The sequence below is a fragment of the Aspergillus lucknowensis genome (genome assembly GCF_044049455.1).
Source record: "Aspergillus lucknowensis strain CBS 449.75 chromosome Unknown BJX67scaffold_19, whole genome shotgun sequence".
Classification (NCBI taxonomy): domain Eukaryota; kingdom Fungi; phylum Ascomycota; class Eurotiomycetes; order Eurotiales; family Aspergillaceae; genus Aspergillus; species Aspergillus lucknowensis.
In genome coordinates, this window is record NW_027263563.1 from 165,548 (window position 1) to 184,391 (window position 18,844).

An 18,844-nucleotide genomic window follows, 5' to 3' on the forward strand; every position below is an offset into this window, starting at 1 on the left:
CTTCTTGGAACGCCTCGTGCTTCTCCGCACATCTATCCTCCATAACCGTTCGCGGCAGGGTGCGGGATGGTTTTACGACATGCACAACTCTTGTCAAGTCAGGAGCGACCTGTGTAATCTCGGGGCCTGTCAAAAAAAAAAGGCTGTCGGCTTGCAGTGCCTTGATTGATCCCGCTCCGCATTCTTGCCCATAACCGAGGCTCGTCAAGCTTGGACCCGCTTGTCGCGATACATATACCAGGGTTGATATTACATTCGAAAACCCAGCAACGCAACATACATTATATCGACTAAATACACCATCATCATGGCCGAAACCTATTCAGCAAAGTACTTCAATATCACATTCCCCCGAGAATATGTTGCGCAGGTTGAAATCAACCGGCCCGCGCAGCTGAACGCCTTCTTCGAAGCGTACGCTCCCAAAGAAACTACGCACCCAATTCTACGATCCTCGGATAAGACGGAAATGGCTGACATTTGATACTGTTGTAGTATGTGGGTCGAGCTCGGCGAAATCTTCAACAGACTCTCCTTGGACCCCTCTGTCCGCGCAATCATCATGACCGGCGCCGGCGACAAAGCATTCACAGCCGGGCTGGACGTAAAAGCCGCCTCGAACGGCCTCCTCTCCGACGGACCCATCACCGAGCCCGCCCGCAAGGCCGTCCACCTCCGCCGCCACATCACCTCCTTCCAGGATTGTATCTCGGCCATCGAGAAGTGCGAGAAGCCGGTCATCGTCGCGATGCATGGGTTCTCGCTGGGACTCGCGATCGACCTTAGCTCGGCGGCGGATGTGCGTCTTGCCGCGAAGGACGCGAAGTTCGCGGTGAAGGAGGTGGACATTGGGCTTGCGGCGGACATTGGGACGCTGAGCCGGCTGCCGAAGATTGTGGGGAATTTCGGCTGGGTGAAGGATGTTAGTTTGACGGCGAGGATATTTGGTGCGGAGGAAGCGCTGCGTGTTGGGCTTGTGAGTCAGGTTTTTGACTCGAAGGGTGATGCTTTGAAGGGGGCGATTGAGTTGGCGAGTTTGATCGCGAGTAAGAGCCCCGTTGCGGTGCAGGGGACGAAGGAGATTCTGAATTGGTCGAGGGATCATACGGTTCAGGATGGTAAGTTTCCATGATTCCCTGGATCAGCTGACGAAATGATGGCGTTGTTCATTGTTGGATAGATGAGCTGACTGCTCTAGGCCTTCGATACACGGCCGTGTGGAACAGCGCGGCTCTGCAGACGAAGGACGTCCAGGCGGCGTTGTTGTCTGGCATCCAAAAGCGGAAGCCGACGTTTGAGAAACTGTAGATCTACAATGTACATGCATCATCCATACATATCCAACATTATTTCATGCATGTGGAAAAAGCAAATGAAAGTCCGCCGAGTCAGAGAGGCAAACACGCAGCAAAAACAATCGACAAGACTGAGATTCGAACTCAGGACCCCGAAGGGATTAGCTTTCTAAACTAACGCCTTAACCGCTCGGCCATCTTGCCTATGGAGTAGACAATTTCGTCAAGTTTTGCCATGGTAGACCAAAGGATTGTCGGAAGGTATTCTGTAACCGTTTGTGGGTCGAGAGGTGGTTTATTTGAATCGACGCCGAAACTCTGTGGTTATGATAGTTTATAAAGCGGCCTTCCCATCGTATTCAAGTCAACTCTAGCGGTTCCTAGTAGTATGGACCCTTTGTGGGACTGTTTACATTCTGAGGAGCCTGGAGAGTCCTTTGAATCACCGGATTGTGGAACGGGGCCGGGGAGCGGTGGAAGCATGGAAGCTTGTGCAGGGCCAAGGAGGCGGTTTTCAGAGCTCTACTGTACCTTCAGTATGACTTGGGCCGATGTACAACCCGGATAATTTCCAAGGCATATTTACTAGAGGAGTGAAGATGTGACTGATTGATGTATTAGCACTAGAGTACAAGTCGAGCAAGACTCGAACAAACTAGAGACTGATAGTAGCACAATTGAAAAGATCGAAAAACCACTGCTCATTCCGATGCGAAACAATTTGAAACAATCATAAACTCATATCGATCCGTTGGTTGGATTGTGTGTAGCTTCCCTTCAGTGAATGGTGATCTTCTTCGAGCTCGGAGGCGCGGCCTTAGGCACAACAACGGAGAGTATGCCATCCTTCAAGTTTGCCTTGACATTGTCCTGATCAACGCGAGCTGGGAAGCTGAAGGTGCGCTGGAATTCGCCGACGGAGCGCTCGCTGACCCAGTAGCGAGGCTTTTCAGTGGCCCTGGACACTTGCTTTTCGCCGGTTTTGGCGACCTCGCTGCTTTCGCCCTCGGGTTCAACCTGCTCTGTAACGCGACCGCCGCTGGGGGAGTGGTATTCGCGCTCGGAGCGTCCCTTGATGACTAGGGTCTGGGGGTCGGTGAACTCGATATCGATGTCCTTCTGAGGGATGCCTGGCAGTTCGCCGTCAAGGTGGTAGGAGTCATTAGACTCACGGACATCGAAGCGAGGAGAGAACGAGCGCACGGTAGTCTGGCCTCTGGTGGCGCGGTGGGTGTCATAGTCATCCAAGAGGCGGAAGAGGGGAGCGAAGTCTCCGGCAGTGGGAATGGTTCTGAAGAGAGACATTGTGGTTGTGGGAAGAGATGAAGTGTTCAGGAAATTGGAAGATCTTGGAATTGTAGCAGTTGTTGCTTGAAATAAGAAGTTCTGCTTCACTCGATGATTTGGAAAGTGATGTCGACAGAACCGGGGCACTGAGGGGGCTTATATGCCTTTTGGAAGGCTTTCGAGAAGCTCCCATGATGTCAGCTACTGCCTATTCCTGATATCACTCAAACGTTCCAGATAAAGCTCGCTATTTCACGAAACACCTCATCTTGTGAGCTGGACGCATCGGGCAAGGTCTCGATAGTTCTCGCGCGTTCGATACGATCACGTGATACCAAAGAAGCTTGCCACCTCTCGCCCCCATGGAAAGCTTGATGGAAGGGCCAGTCACCTCCATTCTCGGAAACAAGACACCGGTCAATTCTGTTGAAGCCTGGAATTTTCGAGCACATCATTGGATAACTCCTCATTCGGGAACTGGGTCCGGTCAGCTACCAAGCTCCAGCAATACATTCAGGCGACGATGGACAAGTAGTAGACTCTAATCATCCCACTGCGTGTCTCCACTACCTCACCAGAATTATCCCCTGTCAATTTTGAGTCCGACATGGCTGGGGTGGGACTATTCCATATTCCACGGCCCAATAAACATCATGCCACCGTCAAGCTGGCCTATGAAAGCCATATGTAGGCCGGGGGAAATTGGGCTCATGCGGCGGTGGATACTCTAGGAAAACGTAATATCGGCCCGACTCAAAGCAGTATTCCCTCGCTTCCCAGTTATCCAAGTTCGTCGACGGGAAGTATGGGTGTTGTAGTCTTCACCATACGGAGAGTAGGGAATCGTGGAATTCGTGCGAGGGCGTCAAACGCAGCCCATATAATCGCTTACTCTGACTCCGATTCCTCAGGCTGCATGACCTTCTCATCAAGTTCCTAAACAACCATCAGCACACGCAACCAAACACAGTGGCAGTTTTGTTCCATCCTCACCCTTCCAAGGCGGAGTTTCAGGTTCTGCAACTGGCTCTCCTTGATAACCAAGTGGCGGTCATCGTCGAGATCTTCCACAATGTAATCGTGCCGTTCTTCATCGTATTTCAGGATAATAGCTTTCACCGATGGATCGCATTCGATCAGAACTCCTGCGGAGCAAACCTGTTAGCTTGGGGGATCAGTAGCGGGCGACGAACATGGTACCTCGGACGGCGCGCGGCATTTCGATGTACTGGTTTAAAGACTCGAGAGAGGTTCTGGGGGCATGAAAAAGGGATTGCGACCTGGTTTTGCTGGATCAACGTTCGGGCAACATCTGTTGCCAAGAATAACCACGTGATTTTACGATGCTACGCCAAGATTTCATATAGTCATAAAATTTTCAGATTTCGAAAATATGGCAAGATGGCCGAGCGGTTAAGGCGTTAGTTTAGAAAGCTAATCCCTTCGGGGTCCTGAGTTCGAATCTCAGTCTTGTCGAATTTTTTTTTACCTTGCTTGAAGTCTATTTTGGACGGTTTCCTGTGGGCCAATGGAAGAGAGACTCCTTTGGCAGCCGGGAATTATGGGGCCTGTGCCGCCATGACGAAACCAACGGTCTTTCTATTCATAACTCGAGGGACAAACGACCCGTTTCAATCCTCCCTATGATTCTCATCTTCGACTCTGGTCTCCTGCGGGGGTGGTGTCCAGCCGGTTCCCGCTTGAGCGATGGTCGCAACGATCATGATCACAAAGCCACCCAACAGAAGTGATTTGATGGCATGCTCATAACTCTGCATGGCAACGTCTTTCTCTACGCCAGTTAACTGCTCAACAAGCGCTGGGCTACCGAGAAGTTTGTGGATAAGGCCGTCTTCTCCTGAAAGACCGTGCCTCGCGAAACCGTCCTCCAGTCCTGCTTTCAGTTGGCGTTGGAAGAAACCACCGCCTATGGCTGACCCAAAGCTTCCAGCGAAACCCCGAGCCATACCGACGAGGGCTATCACGATGTAGTGTACCTCTGGTTTGGTGAGGTATAGAATATGGGCAAAGGTGTAGTTCATGGATGCGCCAATCATGAATCCATTCAGAAATACGGCGCCAATATAGAGGGCAACGATTGAGGTTTGTGTTGAGAGAGCAAAGATGAAGAGGTTCGAGAAGGCGAAAAGGAGGTATACCATCACATTAGACCTGCGGCGGTAGATGGTCAGACTCATAGTTGAAGCGAGGAGGGAATGGGGCTAGGAATCTCACATGTAGTAGCTTTCTCCATGGCGAATGTGCAGCCATCCCACCAGCAGGCCTCCAACCCCGAAACCTGCATTTGTCGGCGTCAATATCAGCCCTGCAGAGGCTGGAGACCAGCCTCGAACCACCATTGCATATGTGGGTGAGTAGAACAGGACGGCCCAGCGGGCTGTCATTGCGGTAAGCGCAGCGAGGCAGGTTAGCAAAACGCTCTTCGCCTTGAGCACCTCCGTAGGAACGATAGGCTCAGATGCGAATTTCGATTCGATGATCCAGAAGATAACAAAAAGTACTAAACTGAGAACGATGGGCGTCAGTGGTATCTCAGGGGCGGCCAGACTAAACAGGAGGAGAAAGATAGAGGTCGCCTTCTGTGGTTAGCTCATGGAGTCCGGGTGCTGTCTATGTATTACTAAAAGCTTACCAGGGTTAATGCTCCCGCATAGTCCACATTTTTGAGCTTCTGCCCTAGAGATTTCGTTTTGGAGTCCCCCTCAAAATGAGGATGAGACGGAATAGCGAAAAATAGAACTGGGCCTAGAATTAAAGACATGGGTGCCTGAACCCAGAAGATGAGTCGCTGAAGAGCGAAGTTAGATTTCGGCACACCAATAATGGCAACGATGCGATGGAGCTAATTTGGAAGAAACTTACCCATCCAAGAGTTGGTGCAATCGCACCAGCCAGCACCGCGCCCACAGAAACGCCAAATGTCATTCCAAAGTTGACCATACCAATGAATATGGCTCGCCGCTTCTGATTCACCAGGTCCAAAGTCAAGATCACGCCTGTAATCATGAGCCCACCGCCGCCAATGCCGCTTAATGCCCGACCTAATAGAAAGACGGACAATCTCGGCGCTGCTGCCGTGATGAAGAGGCCGATTGCTAGCATCACACACGAAAAGAGAACGTAGACGCGTGGAGTAAAGACTTGCGTCAATCGCCCTGAAAGAGGAGTTACACTGGACATGGCTATCTTGGAGAGAACGTTAGAATCAGGGCCGTAACATGGGTAAGGTCAGTTGGAATACCAGAAATGCTGAATTGAACCATGTGGTATCCCCGAATGCATTGAGGTCTGTCGCGATCTGGGATTGCGCCGTGGTCATCATCGACATGTTAATCGCTATGATCGGCGGCGTCAGTCTGCTCCGTATTTCTGCGAGGCGATACAGGAAGATTTAGTATTACCTTGAATAAATATCAGAGCTCCCATAGCGAGCAGGATAGCCAGTCCCCTTCTCAAAGACACTGGAACATGAGGTGTGACTGAATCGACAGAGTTGCGTCGGAGTAGAGGGGTCTGCTCATCATCGCCTAATGCCTCTTCGAGGGTTGGATTTCGGTCGGACTCTTGACGTGAAGCCATCATGAAGGGTCCTGTCACGCGCTAGAACAATTGAAAAGTCGAGAAAAACAAATACCCCCTGCGAAAGCCCATATGGGGGTTGGTTGTTGGGGTCGCAGAATTTCTGGGGTCTGAAGATGATAAAAGACGATTCGGTGTTTGGCAGGCTTGGGTCCGTCGGGGGGTTTCCAGGGCGCTTTTTTTGATTTCCAATCTGCCTGAATGGATCAGATAAGTCCAATCCACGCAGCCAATAATGGTCGCCCACTTTGCTGACGGCCCTGTGCAGCTTCGGCTATGCTGTCATCAACACGTCGTCCACCAACGGTCCGGGCTCGGATTCGCTCGATCCGATTTCTCTGGGGACACGGGTTCTCTGGCTTCCGTGATCCTGGCACAACCAAATTGGAGCAAGACACGACAGAATAATAATCCGGTCCAGTGCAGGACAACATATGCAGAGTATAACAATATATATTTCATGTGTCAGCAGCCGCCGAACGCTGCGAGTTGACGAGGCGAGGTCTTGGTAAGATGGGCGCGAAGAACTTGGAGTCAGAACCCGGACCTGAACTAACTAAAACTGTCATCGTCACCAAATCCTTGCCTGTCTTCTCAAAGTTGTTGAGTTCTCAGATTACTGGCGATGTTGTTGGTCGAAGGCGAGACCCGAAAGGATGAGACGGGAGTCAAAGATATATAATTTTTGGGGACTCGGATGTCACACGGAAAGGCTTTTTCAATTCCCCCAAGACTGAGCTCTGAGAGACGTTATTATTTCAAAAAGACTGGCTGCTGACGGCAGAACAAAAGATTCTTGAACACTATCGCTAAGATTGGGACCATGATTGCGAGCAGGTTGTTGTGAACCGCGGAATCTCTGACCTCACAGTGTCAGCGCTTGGTGGACCCCGTCTATCGTGGCTTGTCGCTTCCTGTTATCAGTTCGCAGGGACGGTGGTCTGCTTCTCCAAACGCAGTAGGTCCTCCCGAAGAGCTGGGGCTTCTGTTGTGACCGTCGGAAATATTCCGCGACCGAACAAGGGAAAAGTTTCGCTAGAAATCCGTACAAAGGACTGCTTCCCCCCGTTGAAGAGGTACGCGAATCCTCGGCTTCTGTGAATTCTTTCGCTATGAACCCCCACCCGCTAACTATTCTCTCCGAGGAGGAGATCAACCTCGCTCGCGACGTCGTTGTCGCCCAGCACCCCAACACCGTCATCGACTTTCGCGAGATCTATCTTCGAGAGCCTCCAAAAGACCAGCTCCTTGAATTCCTTGCACTCGAGCACTCCGGTAGTCTGAGTCCAACTACTCGCCGCCCCCCTCGCCTAGCCCTTTGTCAGTACGACGTCATTGGCTCGGACCGCGTCCCCTCATACGAGGAGTCGGTGGTAGATGTGGTAGCACGGAAGTCCGTGAAGCATCATGTAGTGGGCAAGGAACACCATGCCGCTTTGACCCTGTATGTTGTGCCTAGCTTTGGTTGAGGTGCGATACCGTGTTAACATTCTCCGTAGGAGCGAATTCGATGTGCTTGTAGAACGTTGCTTCGCTTCGAAGCTGTTCCAAGAAGCTCTCGCCGAGTTTGACCTCCCTGACGGGTTCGAAGTTGTCATCGAGCCATGGCCATATGGTGGATTGGACCTCTCCGAGCCCAACAGGCGATTCTTCCAAGGCTTGTGCTTCGCGCAGGACGCGACGAAGAAGAACCCCGACGCCAATTTTTACTCATACCCTCTTCCACTAATTCCTATCATGGACGCTCATACCCAGGAGATCATCCGAGTTGATCGTCCGGCTACGGGAGGTAAAGGAGACGGACTACGGGAACAGACTTTTAAGCGCGATATCATTGGGCACTGCAAGGCGTCGGACTATGTGCCTGAGCTTCTTCCTGAGGGAACTCGGAAGGATCTAAAACCACTCAACGTGGTGCAGCCCGAAGGTCCTTCATTTCGCATCACAGACGAGTCGCTTGTTGAATGGCAGAGATGGCGTTTCCGCGTGGCTTTCAATCCCCGCGAAGGTGCCACTATCCATGACGTGTGGTATGACGGCCGGAGCGTGATGCATCGTTTGGGTATCAGCGAGATGGCAAGTTTTCCTTGATCGAGGTAAAGAAACAAGCTGACCACTGACTATAGACTGTGCCCTACGCCGACCCGCGTCCGCCTTTCCACCGCAAGCAGGCTTTCGACTTCGGTGATGGCGGTGGCGGTAACATGGCAAACAACTTGTCGATAGGTTGCGACTGCCTGGGAGTGATCAAATATTTCGACGCCATTGTTACAGGGCCTGATGGTACCGCGAAAAGACTTCCCAATGCCATCTGTCTGCATGAGCAAGATAATGGCATTGGGTGGAAACATTCCAACTGGAGGACGGGCCGCGCTGTGGTCACCCGCAACCGCGAACTAGTCGTGCAATTTGTCATTACCCTGGCGAACTACGAGTACGTCTTTGCGTACAAATTTGACCAGTCCGCTGGTATCACCGTGGAGGCGCGCGCGACGGGTATCCTCAACGTTGTTAATATCGATGCCGGGAAGGTCAGCGACTACGGTAACGTGGTTAGTGGGGGCGTATTGGCTCAGAACCACCAGCACATATTCTGCGTGCGTATCGACCCAGCAATAGATGGACTCAATAACTCCATCCAAGTGGAGGAATCGCGACCTGTCCCAATGAACGAAGCCACGAACCCCAACGGAAATTTCTACAAGGTCACTTCCGAGACGCTGGAGCGAGCATGCTACTTTGATGCTGCGCCAGATCTCAACAGGGTGGTCAAGATGATCAATCCCAACAAGATCAATCCTATCAGCAAGAAACCAATCGGATACAAGTTCACTCCGTTGGCGACCCAACTGTTACTGGCGGACCCCAAATCCGTTCAAGCTCAGCGAGCACAGTTCGCTCAGCACCATGTATGGGTGACTAAATATCGCGATAATGAGCTGTATGCTGGAGGTCGCTATACCCTACAGAGTCGGAAGGAAGTGGATGGCGTATCAGATGCTGTCAAGCGGGGCGACTCAGTTACCGACACTGATGTCGTTGTCTGGAGCACTTTTGGCATTACTCACAATCCACGCGTGGAGGATTGGCCTGTCATGTGAGACACACCCTTCCCTTTCTTTGCTGCAGATCGATTGCTAACGCATCTCTAGGCCTGTGGAAACCTTCCAGCTCATGATCAGACCGGCCGATTTCTTCACGGCCAACCCGTCACTGGACGTTCCATCAGGAAAGAATGCGGCATCAAGAACCGTTGAATCGTCAGAGTGTTGTCGAAATGCACATATCTAGGCGAAACAGATCATTGTATATATCAAAATTTGAATACATTTTCTGGCTTAGCCGGCTTCCTGTTGCTTCTTCTCGCGGCCACATCTTTTTGCGCATTGTCCACCGATCTCGGAATTCGAACTTCTCTCCTCTCAGCCCCCCTGTCGCAATCCGAGGCTCTGACAAGGCCACGAACCTCCCTAACCGGGCGCCGCAGACCCCCTACCTAACCTTCATGATCGACTATGCCCGCATCAGCTCGAGGATCTAGCCCTTTGTCAGAGGATGTCGGTCGCGGCCGAAAGCCGCAACGGCGGATTCCTGCTCGTACTTGGGTTTCCAGGTGCAGCAGTAAATTCAATATATATTCAGAGAACTCCGATTCGAACCGGACCTGCAAAATCCTCCCTCAACTCGCAATAATGCAAACGGGGATCCTTCAGACATAGGCCGAGACACAGACCCATCAACAACAGACAGAAACAGAGACACAACTGGATCGCTGAGCCATCAATCACGAATTTCGCAGCCGTCGGCGCTGTTTTGGTCGCTTTCTTCTCCTCAGACTGCTACGCATGTAGACGAGCACAGCTGTGAGGATCTGACGAGCTTCTTCGAGATGGCGGGCGGGTTAAATTTTGATCCTAGGGTGGACCCAATTCTCGGAAGTGAGGCTATGCCTGAGCAGAGTGGCTTTAGTGACACGCTTGATGCGTTTGAGGCGCAGGACGAAGCTTTGACTAGGATCATGCCGGGACTACTGTGAGTTATAGTGTGGTGCTTATTATTTCTCCATCCATTGCACATATCTATCTGGGTAACCGCTTTTCTGGCACCCCTGCCGCTCGCCGCTCGCCATCGCGTCGGGCTGTGTCCGCGTCAGTCGGATCAAGCAACCTCCCCAGATGGCCCGTCCAACACCGTGTCTAGCGATGGAGCCACGCCCAGGTTCGGGGACCCGTCTTCGTTCCACTCGACAGGCAATGCTGCGGTATACCTATTACCGTCGCAGGCGCCCTCTGCAATGGTAGTGGCGTGGTAGATATTCCAGACCTCCTTGCCGTCGGGGCTCGTGAAGAACCTACATTCCGTTAGCGCTTGGGCCCGTTGTCAAGCTTCATATGAGCTGGGAAGCCAAACCCGTTATGTCCAGTTCCATAATTTCCATCCGCGGAAACGAACACGGGCCCGGGTGACTTCGTCCAAGATGCACTATCCAATGGGTCTCCAGAGCCATCGTAGGCCAGAAGAGCCAGGGAGTAATTTGCCGTCCAGCAGTAAGACGCCGAGTACGCGACCCAGATGTTGCCGTCGTGGTAGAGTGGTGCAGGGCCCTCGTTGACTGGGGCACCGACGGTTTCCCAGTCCTCCACGGGCTCAGAGAGGATGTGGGTCTCGCCGATGGTGGATGGTGTGTCGAGAGTTGCGATGCAGTTACATTGGATATCATTTGCCATGCAGGACCAAACCAGGTAGTTTTGGGAATTCACAGTCAGAACCGTGCCGTCGATACCCCATTCCGGGGTTACTTGGCCGAGATATGTATATGCGTCCCACGGCGACGCGCCACCTGAACCGTGTTAGCCGTGGATGCATGCAAGCTCGGGAAAACTGGGAACGCTGCGGGAGAAGACGTACCTTGGAGAACGTGCACGCGTTGGTTATCGAGCGTGTCGCTGCTGCCAGCGGTGTAGTACAGATACCAACTGTAGAGTGAGTTAGCCGGCCCTCTGAAAAAGGGAACCTATACGCACACTCCATCGATGAGGTGAAACTCTGGTGCCCAAACACTGCAGCATCGGCTGGGATCGCTGTCACTCCACACAGTCTGGACTTCGCCAGTCTTCAGGCCTTCTAGTGTTGGTGCCCGTGTGATCTGCACGTCAGTCCAGGTGGTGGTCGTCAGGTAGTAGTATCCATCCACGTATACGGCATAAGGATCACTCCCGTTAGGGTCCTTGAGTGGGTTCGTATAGGGGGCGGCATTGGATGAGCCGAGGAGAAGGCCGGCCAGGAAGAAGCGGAGGACGCTCCGGGGAGAAAACGCCATCCTGACGATTGAACTTGTTCAAACTCTTCAACTCCTTAATTGGTCATTATCGTCCGGACCTTTCAAGCCAAACAAATGCAATCTCATTTATACATCGTGTGGTGCTCTCTCACACCTCCCTGAGAACATTTCATTGGTGGAAAGGCACAGAGGAGATTCGGTCTGATTTATTCCTCCCTGAGGCGGAGTCTCCGACAAGCCAAGGTATTTCAATATTCAGCTTTCGAATCCCAAGAGGTTGTTGCAGCTTGGACTCCGGAGTATGACTCGGCTGGGAGTCGGTTTCAGGCGTGGGAGTCCTCCGGCCTTCACCTTTCCACCCCGCATTTTCTCCGCGATCGACGGAGGGGTGGTCGATTCCGCAGGCTGGTTTGCACTGTCGATTGAGGCAAGTGGTCTTCGCAGGGCTGCAGCCATTTGTGCATCCGTCCGGGGCCCTTTCCGCCAAATGTGGATTCCCGTTGGGTGAAATGAGATGGCGGCCGATGAAACGCCCACCGTCCAAAATATGCTGGGTTCCACACGCGGAGTTTCACACTGAGAATGGCCGTCGAAGGTCACGAGTGGCATGCCTCTCATGAGAAACCCCGAATCCCCAGTGTCTTCAAAGAATTCCCACTCTTCTCGGTTTCAGGCTCCGGCGAAAGGGATTGACCATCTCCACCGGAGTAAGCCTGTTTACAGCACAAAGATCCATCCACACTCCATCCAGAATGCGACTGTTTGACCAGCCACAAGAAAGAAAGGCGCGAGTTCCCCCTCGGAAGGCCGGATTTCTGTATTTGGTCGTTCGTCTTTATAACTGACGTCGTTCTGCAGTTGAAAGAAGCGAACTGTGTAGGGCGATCCCCACGTCGAAACATTCCATCTCCCCCATTGCCGCCATGTATCTGCCGACTCTTGCAGCCTCGACTTCGCTCTTGGTGGGCGTGGCCTATGGCTATGGCGCTCCGGGAGCATGCTCGGGTGCTTGCAATATACACGACCCGGGCCTGATCCTCCGTGAGTCGGATGGGGCGTACTTCCGTTTCTCAACTGGAAATCGAATTTCATATGCCTCTGCTCCGTCTCTCGAGGGGCCGTGGACTGCAATTGGGTCTGTATTGCCGGATGGTTCGTCGATCGATCTGCCGGGAAACACCGATCTCTGGGTAGGTGATCTGCGTGTCAATCTTGCAAATCATCTATTTGCTGCTGTCCTAACATTGCACAGGCTCCAGACGTTCAGCTTGTAGACGGTGTTTACTATGTATACTACTCCGTGTCGACATTCGGCTCCCAGAGTTCAGCGATCGGTGTTGCCTCCTCCGAGACCATGGACCCCGATACCTGGACCGATCATGGCTCAACTGGAATTCAATCAGACGAATCCAAGGTATATAACGCCATCGACGGCAACCTCTTTAGCGATGGCGGGTCATTGTTGATGAGTTTCGGGTCCTTCTTCGGCAACCTCTACCAGGCGCCCATGGACTCCCCCACATCTGTGGCCGCCGAGTCCTACAATATCGCGTACGACCCGGCTGGCGAGCACGCGGTAGAAGCCGCATTCTTGTACCAAAACGGCGATTTCTATTACCTTTTCTTTTCTGCGGGCAAATGCTGTGGCTATGATTCTTCCATGCCAGCTGCTGGTGAGGAGTATAAAATTAAGGCTTGCCGCTCGTCATCGGCAACGGGTGAATTTGTAAGTGGCGCCTTCAGCTATGGCACTCATGATATTAGTGAGTCAGACTGACGGAATGTAGGTCGATGCGGACGGAGTCGCCTGCACTGAAGGTGGTGGTACTATCGTCCTTGAAAGCCACGACAACGTCTATGGCCCTGGTGGACAGTAAGTTTCCTTTGTTGAAGGCTGGAGACTCAACTAACGTTAGCAGGGGGGTGTTCACCGATCCAACTCTCGGCCCTGTGCTATACTATCACTATGTTGACACAAACATTGGCTATGGAGATGGTCAGAAACTCTTCGGTTGGAACGTCATCGATTTCTCAAGCGGGTGGCCTGTCGTCTAGAGTTGTGTTTGAATTCTGTGTACCCAAAGACGAAGAAGAGATCAGCTTGTATATGGTGGAGCTGCCTGGAGTTCCCAGTTTGGTCTTCATTCATTAAAAGCGACATGTTTTATCAAGGAAAGACTTTGAAGCTGAGACTGTATGGTTGTAATTCCGATTTTGGGGCCTATCGGCTCCAAGTCCAGCTTAGCTATTGGGTGGGTAGGGACTGCAGGATTGATGCAACGCCGGGATCGACGGTTTGGACGACGCTTGTTGCGTAACTCAAGGCCTCCCCTCGGACACGAGCGTGATGTAACTCCATAGGGTCACGCTGCAGCACTTGGCGGTATAGTCCGGTTAGGCTGATCTTACGTCTGGCGTCCGTGGAGTCGGAAACCCCGTAATCCCTCGCTGCCTGGCAAAGCTTTGGATGTGTACCCTTGTTGATATCTTGGACGGCTAGTAAATGCTGGAGTCGCCAAACGCTTGGACGAGGTGAAGTGGGGGGAACACTCAGGAAAGTATCTAGGTGTTTGAATGCAGACCGGTCCTCTTTTAACCCGTATTTGTCCATCAATTGGGCCATTCTCCCAGAACTGTAAGCGGTCCAGAACTCTTCAAAACTGCACGTAGGAGTTGGCGGGGGTCCATGGTACTCGGATCCAAGGCTCCTGTGATAATCGACGAAGTATTTATTCCCGCCGATTAGTTTGTTGTACAAGCCACCGAGCTGGTTTTCTTCCCTTTCGCTGCGACATACGCAGAATCCGAGGCTATACCACATGTCCAGTCCGTCTGATACCCAGCCAGGGTGGGGAAGCGCAGAATGAAGCAAAGCGGCGAATGCTATGAAGATGTCGCGCCTTGCCACTGGTTGGATATCTTTGATGTCTCGTACTCGATCCTCGGGCGAAAGATAAGCCTTGGCCTTTTCAATCCATTCCAGGACCACTAAATGTTCTTGATTTTCTTGTACCGGCATCTTGTTATCTACCAGATGTGTGTGCTTCAGAAACCAGGGAAAGTAAGCCCCACGGCTTTTGTCAGGCACCCTTTTAAATTCTCTGATGATATTAGACACTAAGGTGCCTTCACGCCGCCAGTGATCTATAGCCTTGACCTCTACCTCGAGGTTTATCAGCAGTCCCTTGTAGAGACCCAGGAGATGAGACTTCTGATTCCACGACCGACAGCGGCTGAAGCCATAGTCATCCAAAGTTTGGGGATCATCAGGAAGTTCGTCTTTGATAACTGCTATTTCGAGGTAGTCGGCGGTTGTTAGAGATCCTGATGAGCATTTGAATCGGTGCTGGGTTGTCATCTTCTGCTGGCACAATACGCTACAGAACCAATCCCTTTGGCAGATGGAGCAACGCCGACTTGTCTGCCGCTCGCATATCTCGCAATGACCACTTTTGTTCGGTGGTAAGGATTCGGGATCGTCAAATTGCGAGAAGCCTTTGCCTCCGCCGTCGACTGGGGTGGTATCGATACTTGTAGGGCGTTAGCGATAATATCTCTGCGTCGGAGGGAGATGGAGTTCGGGGACACTTGCGTTTCCTCCAAGTACTTTGTGAGGTGTAGGTTCCTCTGGTGATGTAAGTAATCAGACACGAGCCTACGAACGTGAGGTTCATTTGCATATGCTGTTCTGGTAGCAATTGACGAGCCGCCAACAGTAGACTCTCTTTGGAGCGGGATGGGCTCCTGCTCTGGGTTGCGGATTCGGTCCTCTAAACTTTTCAGGATTGAGTTAAGGCTTTCGACAATATGACGAAGACTACCCTGGGCCATGGGGATTGCCTCCGGAATGCTCCAGGGACCTGAGATCTTCCCATGGCATCCTCGCGTTTCGAATTGACCACAGGTTCGCACAAACATATGGCAGAGAAGGCAGCTGTACTTGCTACAACCAATGTAATTGAACACCAACCCCATCGGATCACGCACCGATATTAAGTACAGAACTAGCTGTACTTCGGCATGGTATTGTACCGGCCTTTTTAACTCTTCACTAAAATTCTGCGTCAGTTTGGACCTACTTGACTTTCTTCCAAATAGTCTTCTGACGCTGGTGTCGGTCAGATCCTCCCCGATCGATTTGAACGTCTCGGATAATGACCAGGGTTTGGCAGCTGCCATTCGCCTGCTCTCTTTCTTATTACCTAGCGTGACTGGGAGGATTTCTAGTAACCCAAATCCGGTCAGCCTCTCTGCGGCTCGAAATAAATCATTATAGGCTGATCGAAGCCTACTCAGAAAGCATATACTGAGCCATAGTTTCTGGGCAAGCTTAGTTACTCCGCAGCGGAGACTGATGATGCTTTCATGCTGGCTATTTCGAATGTTGTGGCATTCATCGACGAGGAGGCACATACGATCCTTGTCAATTAGACCCGGGCGTTGCAGGGTGTCGGTGAGAAGATCCAAGGGCTGTTGTGGTTGCTGTGAGTTGAGAGTGGGTTGCTGCCTATTCGGCTTTTGGTTTTCATTGTACCTCTTCAAGCTTTGCCGAAGACTACTCGCCCAGTCTTGGAGTCGAGGCTGGTAATGATCTATCAGTCTATCCCAAAGATTGAGCTTTGCATCTCCGAATTCAAAAGCTGACGAGGTTAGTGTAAATCGGGTGAGTTTGCTTAACGGACACTCACTTTCAGAACGGCTTATTTCCCTCAACGAGCTTTCCAGGGCTTTCAGAAACTGCTTATCACTTCTGTCAAAGCCGTTGTTTTTCGACACAAATACTGTGCATCTCTCCTGGGCCTCCACAAGCATCGTGGCGGCAACATGCTTGCCGTTTCTGATATTGGAGACAAGTTCCGCAATGCGGTCGAGAAGGGCCCTCTTTAGTCTTGGTTCATCAAAATCAGAAAGCCCCTGAGCGATTGCCGTCTCCCCGTCGTCGCCTTGCTCGCCAGCGGATTCCATATCATTTCGAGCCAACTCCGCTTCCCAATCTGGGTCGCCCTGCCCGCCGTTTCGGAGGTGGAGTAAGGCGGTATATGCCCGGAACTTTTGCCCGTTGAGGCCATCAAGTCCCCAGTGAAATTGGTCATTCATGGCTGAGGATAAGCTTCCAGATCGACGGTTCGACGATATCTATCTGTTGGATTTTCTGGTAGAGCGGTCCCTGGAGCTTCCATGAGGGAGGATCGTGAAGAGGAGCGTCCTCTGGCAGGCAAGGTGGGGTTGATGAGCACAGCATCGTGGCGCTTGTTGGTTGGCTATCACAGGGCGCATGGCTTCTCTGTGCTCCAGGATTCGTTGAGAGTATGGAGCCCGTCGTTCGATAGAACCGCGAGCTCCTGGGGGAGAAGACGTGAGTGGTGTGGGAAGCCGCTATTGGGATGAGATGTCGAAAGGAGATTCAAGAGGTGTTTGAAACCACCTGCGGTGCTGAAGGTGCGCCAAATGGGGAAGGAACTCATCTGACCACGTGATAAGGCTGTCTACTGGATTGGGCTTAAGAACAGGCGCCCTTCATCTGCTTACTGTGGGAATCAGGGGAAAGACGAACAGCTTTCTTATTAGATAAAGATAATTGAGTATATCTTGGTTGAAAACACATGTGTTGGGTTGGTCTAGCTCGACCAAAGCCGCATAGCTCTATGAACAACAGAGCTAATGAGTCCCAGGCAGTTTATGGCTAGACATACATCGGTAAGCCAACATTCTTCTTGCAATTGGTTGGGCAAGTGGAACATACCCGGTTATACTCTGGAACTTGTCCTTGATTTTGTCGGTAATCTTCTTGTTGGCACCCTTCATCTTCTCTTCATCGTAATATTTGCCGGCTACTCTCTGCTCGGCATTCTGAAGGCCTAGAATGATGTCAGTGAGGGCCTGCCGGGTATGTGCCAAAGGATAGATAGATAATCACCCTTGTCAAGGAAATCACCCTGGCCGCCGCTTGTGCCGGCCTGTCCCCCGTCGGCCTCTCCTCCACCACCCTTCGCCTTGTCAGTCGCCTTGTCAGACAATTTGTTCATTTTGGCGATAATGTATTGTGGGTATTGTGAATGGTGGGCTCTGTAATGCGCCTGGGAAGTTACTTGCAGATGCCCATACTGCTCTTATAAAGCCCTGTGGGTCACGTTACCATTGACACAATTTCTGGGGTCAAAAATGATGTCAACGACTGGAACCATCGAGCTTCAAGAGGGTTTTCCATGGTTACATCATGGATGATTCGTTCGAAGAACAGGATGCGTTCACGAAGTATGGGGATTCTTGAGGTCCTCCCATTTGGTGGGCGAATTGAAAGATCGCGTCACTGGATGGGGTTGGGGGAGACTTGAATGCGGCGTTCTGCAGCAGGCTGAATCGGGGGGTGAGTGGACAAAGCGTTGCGAGTGGTTTTGGCCGTCTTCTTCCCCAGGCTCTTTCTCGCAAATGAGAACAGCCAAGTGATGAAGCTCGAAGAACATGCGGCTGAAGCTGGGATGCCCTTGGGTGGAGACTTGGCTTGCAAAGACGTGTTGCCCCCGATCTTGGCACGCTGCGTCCACATTTGGGGAGCTGCGAGTTGGCAGCGCAGGTCTTGGCGACGGAGCAAACGGCTGAATGGGAGATGCAAGAAAAGGGCTCACTCGTATTCTTCTTCATCTGCAATTCCCTCGAGAGGCGAAAATGGTTTCTTTGCCGACCTTAAGCGGAGCCCTCGTTTCAGCTCTCGAAACTGTCTTGATCCTGCAGGATTCCTCCCAAGGGTCCCTCGTTCACATCGGGCCGGCTTTTCCTCTTTCTGTCTCCCCTGAAAGTCTTGGAGATTCGATGCCAGCTTTCAGATCGCCGAGGGACTGCGCGGGCAAAGGGACCTCGAGCCTCGAGGTCGCGTGTGTGTCGGCTGCTGAATCAAATGAAACTTATAAATAGCAAACGACGCGGAGTTGATCCTTCCAAATTTGAAGCCCTGAGTGTTCTGCCCTCTGGAGGAGTGGCTCCCGTGGCCGAATGTGCTTCAGCACGGGTTGTGAGTTCCACAATGCCGAGACCTTTAGCGCGGCCTGGCTCCGTTGGAGGCTGGGTGATCTCGAATGGACTTCGGCTCTCGTTCGTCTCTCCTCGGTTTTAATTTCCTCAGTGGGCCTGAAAGGGCTCAACCAAGACGATGCTCTCCAATGCCCCATTGCCCCATGGCCACACTGCCATTCAGCGAGGACCTCACTCATCCACTCCACTTCGGGGGCTTGCATTCTCGCATGAGCCTCAAGTGATTCGTTCAGCGCTGGAAACGAATCCGTCGCAGGGCTTGGCCCTCTCGTATATAAAAGCCGCCGTTCCCTCGTGCTCTGCCCCTTTCTTTCCCAACTCATCTCACAGAAGTCTTTCCTTGAACGTTCCG

The 18,844-nt window shown here is 52.0% G+C and overlaps 10 protein-coding genes and 2 non-coding genes across 12 annotated transcripts; 4 read left to right on the top strand and 8 right to left on the bottom strand.

The window, feature by feature from the left end:
* The first annotated feature begins 244 nt into the window (after window positions 1–244).
* Window positions 245–1,503, top strand: BJX67DRAFT_83924 (enoyl-CoA hydratase/isomerase family protein). Its single transcript, XM_071035526.1, has 2 exons — window positions 245–1,118; window positions 1,199–1,503. Exons 1-2 carry the CDS (start codon window positions 497–499, stop codon window positions 1,306–1,308), a joined length of 732 nt encoding a protein of 243 aa, XP_070886305.1. The 5' UTR covers window positions 245–496; the 3' UTR covers window positions 1,309–1,503.
* BJX67DRAFT_t55 lies at window positions 1,419–1,499 on the bottom strand. Its single transcript has one exon. It is a non-coding gene; the product is annotated as a tRNA-Ser (tRNA).
* Window positions 1,504–2,072: 569 nt separating the features above from the next.
* BJX67DRAFT_371988 (Hsp20/alpha crystallin family protein) lies at window positions 2,073–2,600 on the bottom strand (the record flags this gene model as incomplete). The annotated part of the gene is made up of 1 exon (XM_071031176.1): window positions 2,073–2,600. The coding sequence occupies one exon, from the start codon at window positions 2,598–2,600 to the stop codon at window positions 2,073–2,075; it is 528 nt and encodes a 175-aa protein (XP_070886306.1).
* Window positions 2,601–3,470: 870 nt separating this feature from the next.
* tfb5 (TFIIH complex subunit TFB5) lies at window positions 3,471–3,801 on the bottom strand (the record flags this gene model as incomplete). The annotated part of the gene is made up of 3 exons (XM_071032927.1): window positions 3,471–3,518; window positions 3,576–3,727; window positions 3,783–3,801. 3 exons carry the CDS (start codon window positions 3,799–3,801, stop codon window positions 3,471–3,473), a joined length of 219 nt encoding a protein of 72 aa, XP_070886307.1.
* Window positions 3,802–3,977: 176 nt separating this feature from the next.
* BJX67DRAFT_t54 lies at window positions 3,978–4,058 on the top strand. The gene has a single exon. It is a non-coding gene; the product is annotated as a tRNA-Ser (tRNA).
* A 155-nt stretch (window positions 4,059–4,213) lies between these two features.
* On the bottom strand, window positions 4,214–6,182 carry BJX67DRAFT_371989 (putative MFS multidrug transporter; the record flags this gene model as incomplete). The annotated part of the gene is made up of 6 exons (XM_071031177.1): window positions 4,214–4,754; window positions 4,818–5,179; window positions 5,236–5,391; window positions 5,466–5,789; window positions 5,845–5,939; window positions 6,005–6,182. The coding sequence occupies 6 exons, from the start codon at window positions 6,180–6,182 to the stop codon at window positions 4,214–4,216; spliced, it is 1,656 nt and encodes a 551-aa protein (XP_070886308.1).
* Window positions 6,183–7,294: 1,112 nt separating this feature from the next.
* Window positions 7,295–9,473, top strand: BJX67DRAFT_371990 (putative copper amine oxidase; the record flags this gene model as incomplete). The annotated part of the gene is made up of 4 exons (XM_071031178.1): window positions 7,295–7,626; window positions 7,682–8,258; window positions 8,309–9,279; window positions 9,335–9,473. The coding sequence occupies 4 exons, from the start codon at window positions 7,295–7,297 to the stop codon at window positions 9,471–9,473; spliced, it is 2,019 nt and encodes a 672-aa protein (XP_070886309.1).
* Window positions 9,474–9,743: 270 nt separating this feature from the next.
* On the bottom strand, window positions 9,744–11,502 carry BJX67DRAFT_387900 (glycoside hydrolase family 43 protein; the record flags this gene model as incomplete). Its single annotated transcript, XM_071034301.1, has 4 exons — window positions 9,744–10,533; window positions 10,593–11,022; window positions 11,091–11,158; window positions 11,207–11,502. 4 exons carry the CDS (start codon window positions 11,500–11,502, stop codon window positions 10,341–10,343), a joined length of 987 nt encoding a protein of 328 aa, XP_070886310.1. The 3' UTR covers window positions 9,744–10,340.
* A 688-nt stretch (window positions 11,503–12,190) lies between these two features.
* On the top strand, window positions 12,191–13,939 carry BJX67DRAFT_387910 (arabinan endo-1,5-alpha-L-arabinosidase). The gene is made up of 4 exons (XM_071034302.1): window positions 12,191–12,653; window positions 12,716–13,189; window positions 13,251–13,336; window positions 13,383–13,939. The coding sequence occupies exons 1-4, from the start codon at window positions 12,387–12,389 to the stop codon at window positions 13,516–13,518; spliced, it is 963 nt and encodes a 320-aa protein (XP_070886311.1). The 5' UTR covers window positions 12,191–12,386; the 3' UTR covers window positions 13,519–13,939.
* BJX67DRAFT_381047 (uncharacterized protein) lies at window positions 13,709–14,821 on the bottom strand (the record flags this gene model as incomplete). Its single annotated transcript, XM_071032928.1, has 1 exon — window positions 13,709–14,821. The coding sequence occupies one exon, from the start codon at window positions 14,819–14,821 to the stop codon at window positions 13,709–13,711; it is 1,113 nt and encodes a 370-aa protein (XP_070886312.1).
* Window positions 14,822–15,751: 930 nt separating this feature from the next.
* On the bottom strand, window positions 15,752–16,560 carry BJX67DRAFT_381048 (uncharacterized protein; the record flags this gene model as incomplete). Its single annotated transcript, XM_071032929.1, has 3 exons — window positions 15,752–15,783; window positions 15,879–16,103; window positions 16,152–16,560. 3 exons carry the CDS (start codon window positions 16,558–16,560, stop codon window positions 15,752–15,754), a joined length of 666 nt encoding a protein of 221 aa, XP_070886313.1.
* Window positions 16,561–17,121: 561 nt separating this feature from the next.
* BJX67DRAFT_381049 (uncharacterized protein) lies at window positions 17,122–17,489 on the bottom strand (the record flags this gene model as incomplete). Its single annotated transcript, XM_071032930.1, has 3 exons — window positions 17,122–17,146; window positions 17,207–17,321; window positions 17,381–17,489. The coding sequence occupies 3 exons, from the start codon at window positions 17,487–17,489 to the stop codon at window positions 17,122–17,124; spliced, it is 249 nt and encodes an 82-aa protein (XP_070886314.1).
* Between the last annotated feature and the right edge of the window lie 1,355 nt (window positions 17,490–18,844).

What these genes read in the sequence shown, in the direction of transcription:
- BJX67DRAFT_387910 (XM_071034302.1), top strand. Translation starts at nt 12,387, where the DNA reads ATGTATCTGCCGACTCTTGCAGCCTCGACTTCGCTCTTGGTGGGCGTG. An exon ending in CGGGAAACACCGATCTCTGG is followed by an intron (nt 12,654 to 12,715) that starts GTAGGTGATCTG and finishes AACATTGCACAG; the next exon opens with GCTCCAGACGTTCAGCTTGT. An exon ending in CATCGGCAACGGGTGAATTT is followed by an intron (nt 13,190 to 13,250) that starts GTAAGTGGCGCC and finishes GACGGAATGTAG; the next exon opens with GTCGATGCGGACGGAGTCGC.
- BJX67DRAFT_83924 (XM_071035526.1), top strand. Translation starts at nt 497, where the DNA reads ATGTGGGTCGAGCTCGGCGAAATCTTCAACAGACTCTCCTTGGACCCC. An exon ending in GGATCATACGGTTCAGGATG is followed by an intron (nt 1,119 to 1,198) that starts GTAAGTTTCCAT and finishes TGACTGCTCTAG; the next exon opens with GCCTTCGATACACGGCCGTG.